The sequence below is a fragment of the Cupressus sempervirens genome, chromosome 8, assembly GCF_028749045.1.
Source record: "Cupressus sempervirens isolate cs-2001-9-10 chromosome 8, ASM2874904v1, whole genome shotgun sequence".
NCBI classification, from domain to species: Eukaryota; Viridiplantae; Streptophyta; class Pinopsida; order Cupressales; family Cupressaceae; genus Cupressus; species Cupressus sempervirens.
The window spans coordinates 293,358,014-293,364,013 of record NC_143125.1 but is presented as its reverse complement, the minus strand read 5'-3'; the positions used below and the strand labels follow the sequence as shown (position 1 = coordinate 293,364,013).

General features: G+C 35.9%; 1 protein-coding gene across 1 annotated transcript in view; it reads left to right on the top strand.

Annotated features, from left to right (window-relative positions):
- Positions 1–306: 306 nt before the first annotated feature.
- Positions 307–6,000, top strand: part of LOC149542580 (trihelix transcription factor GT-1-like) — a 43,739-nt gene continuing 38,045 nt past the window's right edge. The window contains exon 1 of the mRNA XM_089797481.1: positions 307–1,542. Coding sequence (XP_089653607.1) covers positions 1,005–1,542 — 538 coding nt within the window. The 5' untranslated portion in view covers positions 307–1,004. The remainder of the gene's footprint in view (positions 1,543–6,000) is intronic.

The following is a 6,000-nucleotide window of genomic DNA, read 5'->3' as shown; positions in this document are numbered from 1 at the left end:
GTTTTAAAATACAATGTGATGAACGAACAAAAGCTTAACTGAAATAACTATATGTTGAATGATGAAAACCCTAAATAATAAATTTAACAGACATGTTGATTAAAGATAAGTTTAGGAGGACTTAGTGGGTCCTTTCCCTATCTCTCTTAGGAGGACTGGGTACCCATGCATGTGGTAGTTATTTAAAAAAATCAAATGCAAATGTCTCCGTAGCTACCGAACATTTGCGGCGATAAGAACGAAAATTTCCAATTAATTATGCTCCCAAATTACAATAAATAAATTTCCACAAGAAGTCCCAATCTGTACAGTATGGGTCAATAATTAGAGAGGAAAAAAGAACACTACCGTCAATTAACGAGGAAGCAGTAAGTACACATACATGAAGAGAGGTCTACTAAAATTAATCAAGCTCTGCAAGTAACGCCAACCCAAATAATCTTCCGAAGGATTCTGTCCGCATCAGGAGGAGAAACTTTTTAAATTTTATGGTTTTATTGAATTCTGCTTTTAAGCTTAGAATTTTCATTTCGGCTTTGTATCTAGGGTTTTTTTCTTGCAAAGGGCGGAGAGCAAGTTTTTTTTTTTCGCATTTTCCAAAATCCAAAAATGTTGGCAGCTTTGATGCCCGTCTCGTCGATGCTGTGTCTTACTACGGCAAGTGAATTAAAAAATAGTAAAACGAAGGAAATTCAAAATTGGTAGGACAGGAAAATTATGTGACGAGATTACGGCGTCCTTTTCCCAAGCTTCTTAATTCAGCTCTGGTTGAGCTCCTGGTCTTTGTAAGGGCTCGAACTCGCGATCTCGCAGAAACAAAGTGGCGTCGCGTGCTATTAGGGAGGCGACCTCAACCGTCCAGCTCAACCCTAATTGGAATTCCTGGTTTTTCTTTTCTTTTTTCTTGTAAGGGTTGAAACTGGTGAAGGAGAAGAGTTTTTTTGGTTTTTTCGGAAATTTTCCGAGCTTCGTAATTCGTCCCTTCGAAGCCGTGACCTCGCACCATGGAAGTAGTAACCGGGGGTCTAACCTCGCTTCCTCTGGCCTTGCCACTTCATCAGCAGCACCAACAATATCAACAGCAACATCAGCAGCAACAGCAACAGCATCAGCTTCAGCATCAACATCAGCAGCAGATGGTATTGACGGAGAGCAGCGGAGACGACCATGAATTGAGGGCTCCGAAGAAGAGGGCGGAGACGTGGATCGGCGACGAGATTAAAACCCTTCTCATCCACAGAAAAGAGTTAGACAGCCTCTTCAACGCTTCCAAGTCTAATAAACATCTGTGGGAGCAGATTTCTACTAAGATGAGGGAGCGGGGCTACGACAGATCACCCACCATGTGCAAGGATAAGTGGAGAAATTTGCTAAAGGATTATAGGAAGCTGTGTCACCAGCACAAGCCGGGGACCCCCAAGGTTGGCTTCTATAAGGATATTGAAGATATCATTGGCGACAGAACAAAGAATAGTAATAACATTGTCTATACAAACAGCCCTATCAAGTACGAGTCTTCTGCATTGCAAATCGTTCCCAAAGGTACGCTCATTTTCGTTTTCAAAAGTTAAAAAAGTTGGTTTTCTTTGTTGCTGGAAAGAAGTCTGTATTTGTAGAGACCAATATGATTCTTGCCTGTACGAGCTAATCAGCGAACCAATCGCTCCATTCGTGGGATTATTTCCTAAACCATCAAAATTCCTTTTTCTTGTTAACCCTTGTTTTTTTGACAGCCTGATGAATTCGGATAGTCTATCTTGTAATTTTAAGCTTTACTTAACAGGGTAAATCATTTGCGAGGTTCAGTGGTTACGGGAGCTGCCTTTGATGCAGCTGGTCTGTAACCTTGATTAGATCACGACCTCAACCTTAACGCGTGTTTGTTGGGAATATGAGTCACCTCATTAGTGGCAGGGATTTTCAACATAGGTCATACGCTTCACAACATAGAGTGCACTATTTACACTTGTATATTACTATTGGATTATAATTCCTTGAACTCGTTGTTCAAAATTTGATATGTTCGTATGTTAATTTCGCTCGTCATATGTCCAACCTGATTGAAGCTTTGGAATAGTCGCTGCAATTAAATGTATTTAGGCTTAGACCTATAAGACATGCCAATAGACGGACTACTTTTTAGGCATTGTTATGTACATCAAAATTCTACCAGTAAGTAGCTATATTCTAGACTTTTTTTTAAAGCTTAAGATTGCTATCTTGAAATTATTCAGGAACAGTTTTTAGTTTTACAGCAGGCATGTTTATGAGTAATGATGTTGTGGACAGGTTCCTTGTAGTATGGATACGTCATGCCCTGAACTAGGAATTATGGAATTGCAAAATTGGTTAATCAACAAAGAGTATATTTATTACTTATGTAGAATTGCGAGCATAATTAATCTATTAGTCATTACTATTAGTATTGCACTTATGAAGGATATATTTTGAACCTCTTGGAAAGTTAAAATAACCGAAATTGAATTGGGAACCCTTTGTTACTTACCTTGCCCAGAGGACATTCTAATGAATGATTTGTAATTCGTAAACTATACATGCAATATATTGGAACAGTTGTTTCAAATACAAACAACCATGGCCTAGTCGGCGGATCGAAACACATACAACATGTCTTATTTGACAAGTGCAAACTAGAAAGTAGAAAATTTAAATTTGTAGCCAGATATTTAGGTTAAAATTCACAGGTGCTCACCATTACCAAGGAAAGATGTTAGCATGCAATCAACCTTATTTGCAAGCATTCTGCTGCAGTTCAATACTTTAAATTGCATGAAACAATATAAACATAAAGAGAAAAACTATAAATACATTAACACCAGATTCCTCGTGGAAAACCCTTTCTGGTAAAAAAGCACGTTACACAAATTTTTTATTAAGAATACAAACGTGAGCACCAACTCACAGTGAGCGCCGACCCTCTTCTTTGATTGATGTGTTTAGATTTGCAGCTCTTGATGCTGTATGGAACATTGAAAATGTTCTTGGCATGAAAATGACCAAATGGAACGAGGTAACTCTATGAGGCCCTGATCTTGACACATTTGAGAATTTGGGCAGAACAAGTAATTGGATTAAAAAAAAGAGAGTAAAAATGTAGACAAAATTTTCAGGTGCTTACTGTACGTTGTTCCAAAACAGAAATTACGATAGATAAGGCAGAAAATTAAAGCAAATATATGAATGAATCTGCTATATAAATCTGGTTAGAAAGTTCTTAAGGCAGATGATGTCATTTCATGCCACGGGTTACCTGGACAATGTAATATCCCCGTATCCACCTTAACAATAACCAGTGACTAAAGAAGGAAGTAATATTAGCGACTAAGGAAATGATAGATACGAGACACTAGTCATAACAATGAGAGCAATCAATCAAATGAATTATTTGAGATTGGGCAGTTGCTGATCAAAATCATATCAAATCGATTTGCTGTTGCCAGCAATTAATAAATTTATAAATAATAAATGCTTTGCTGGAGGGGTGCTTTAAGAACTCAGCATACATATCTATTGCCAATGAGTAGTTCACGGAGACATCGATAACCACAACTAATAATATTTATTCAATGCAAACTGGAAATTCATGGGATCATAATATCTAGTGATGCTACAAACACTTACTACACACACAGACACATCCTCTGAATGACAATGGCCTCATGAGTTGTTCTCCTACACTGTGAGAAGATAACAATTCAGATGTGCAAATAAAGGGGAAACCAATTAAAGAAAAGAGTTGGTCAAAACACTGAAATTAATTCATTAAAGACAAATGCTCATTAGTGATCCTATTTGAGTTATGAGGAAGCACAAACATTAATTAATAAGTGTAAAAGATTTATTAATCTATGTTATCATGAGCTGCCGATTGTGAGTAATAGCCACTGATTACATATGGATAAGGAGTGATTAACAATAAGGACAATGATGCAGTTGATAGCATTAGTATTCAAAAGGATGTGAATAATGATAGGCAAGTATGAACTATGAAGTGATATATACCACAAGCCTTCTCACTTCAAATACATGACAAAAGAAGACAGTGTCAAGGCACTTATTCGTGGAGGAGAGAATGAGAAAATATAAAAGATATTGGATTCTCTTCATAAGGAAGATATGAAAAAGTAAATGAATCATACAAATTGCTGTCTAACAATTAATTCTTATTTAGAATATTATATCTGAATTCTAGCATGGATAGAGAACCATTATATGCTCTCTCTCTCTCTCTCTCTCTCTCTCTCTCTCTCTCTCTCTCTATATATATATATATATATATATATATCTGTTAATAATAATGAAATCAGAATTGTGTATCAGTAATGATTTTTTTATACATACATACATATATTCGTAATACATAAGATAATAATATATACATGGCCTATTCCTTTATTACTCGCATATAGTGTTAAGAGCATAGGCTGGCTTTGTCAGGGACAGATGAAGTAAAACCTCACAACGTAGGAGGGAAAGTCCCAAGATGGGGTGAGGTCATATATCACGAACCTTGAGGGAGAAGTCACAAGATAGGTATGAATATGTGCTCTGTAATCCTTAAGGGAGCCTACTTGTAAGTTGGTGTCCAAGCACCCTATAGACAAGTGAATTCCCTTTCTTCTTAGGGTTGACATTTAGGAGAGAAGTAAGGAATAAGGGAGTATTTATGTATAATGAATTAGTGATTGTTTCTTGATTTGAATGTATAGTGAGGTATACTAATTTTGGGAATTGGCAGCTCACTAGTTGGGAATGTTACAAATTACCATTTCCGAATGCAGTCCAAACCCTAGTTGGCAATTTTAAGATAAATCAAGTAAGTTAGGCTAGAAAATCAAAGGGAACAACAAGTTGATAAATAGACAAAAAGAAACCTAGAAAGAAGCAAGTACTAACTAATGGCTCATTTGACCTGACCTAAGTTGTCGGTTTGAGTTTGGTTCCAAGTTTTAAGTTCGAAGTTTAAGAACCAGTTTGCAAGTTGGTCAAAATTTTGGAAAGGGGTTTTGGTTCGTTTGTACAAAAACATGTAAAATTTATTATATATATACACATTTATGAAGCATGAGTTAAAATTAGAATGTAGCATAGTAGCATGAACACATTTAAACAATAAAAACACCATAAACAATTAAACTTGTAATCATAGTGATCGTACAATCATATAGTTCAATCAACTTCAACATCAAAGATTTAAAACATTATAAATATCAAGTTCAAGTATCTTTGTTTAACGTTCATTGTTCAACTAATGGGATGTAAATCAGAAAAAAACTATTAATATTTTAAGTTCTTCAATCTTCATCTTCTTCTCCTCCGGTATTACTTGAACTAAGGCCAATGGGATCAGTAGGAAAAGCAACAATGGTATTGACATTAAATTCATCAAAATTGTCCATTGTAAGCCGAGCAGTGGAAGCATTTAAGTCTGCAATCTCTGCACCTATATCCCACTTCTTTGTCTCCCTTTCTTTGTATTCTTTATTCTTGTTCAAAAGAAGGTGCAAGTTGTTATGCACAAATACCATGTTCTTTACTTTTTTTTGATTGCAACCTATTGCGCTTCACCAAATGGATCAAAGAATAGGTGCTCTAATTTCTTTCTGATGCAGAAGAACTAGCAACCTATGAAGACAACACAAGGTAAGCAATTAAAAAAGAGTTAATTCAGTCTTATAAAAAAATTAAAATCACTTTCTAGTCTTGATTCTTTTAAAGATAAAGTGAGCTATTTTTTTTAAATAAATAAAACTTACTTGTTATATGATTTTGATTGCAAGGGGCTGCAATGTTTGGAATCTTTGGCCATGGAGGTACCACCAACTATGAGCATCCTTCTTGAACCAATGACGAAGAGCATCCTCACTTAGACCTCTAGCATTCAGAAACTCTATGAACTCATCCATGATTACATCTCTCATATCATCATCAGGAAATATTCTTTTAAATTCTGCTTGGTACCTGTCAAACACTTTTATA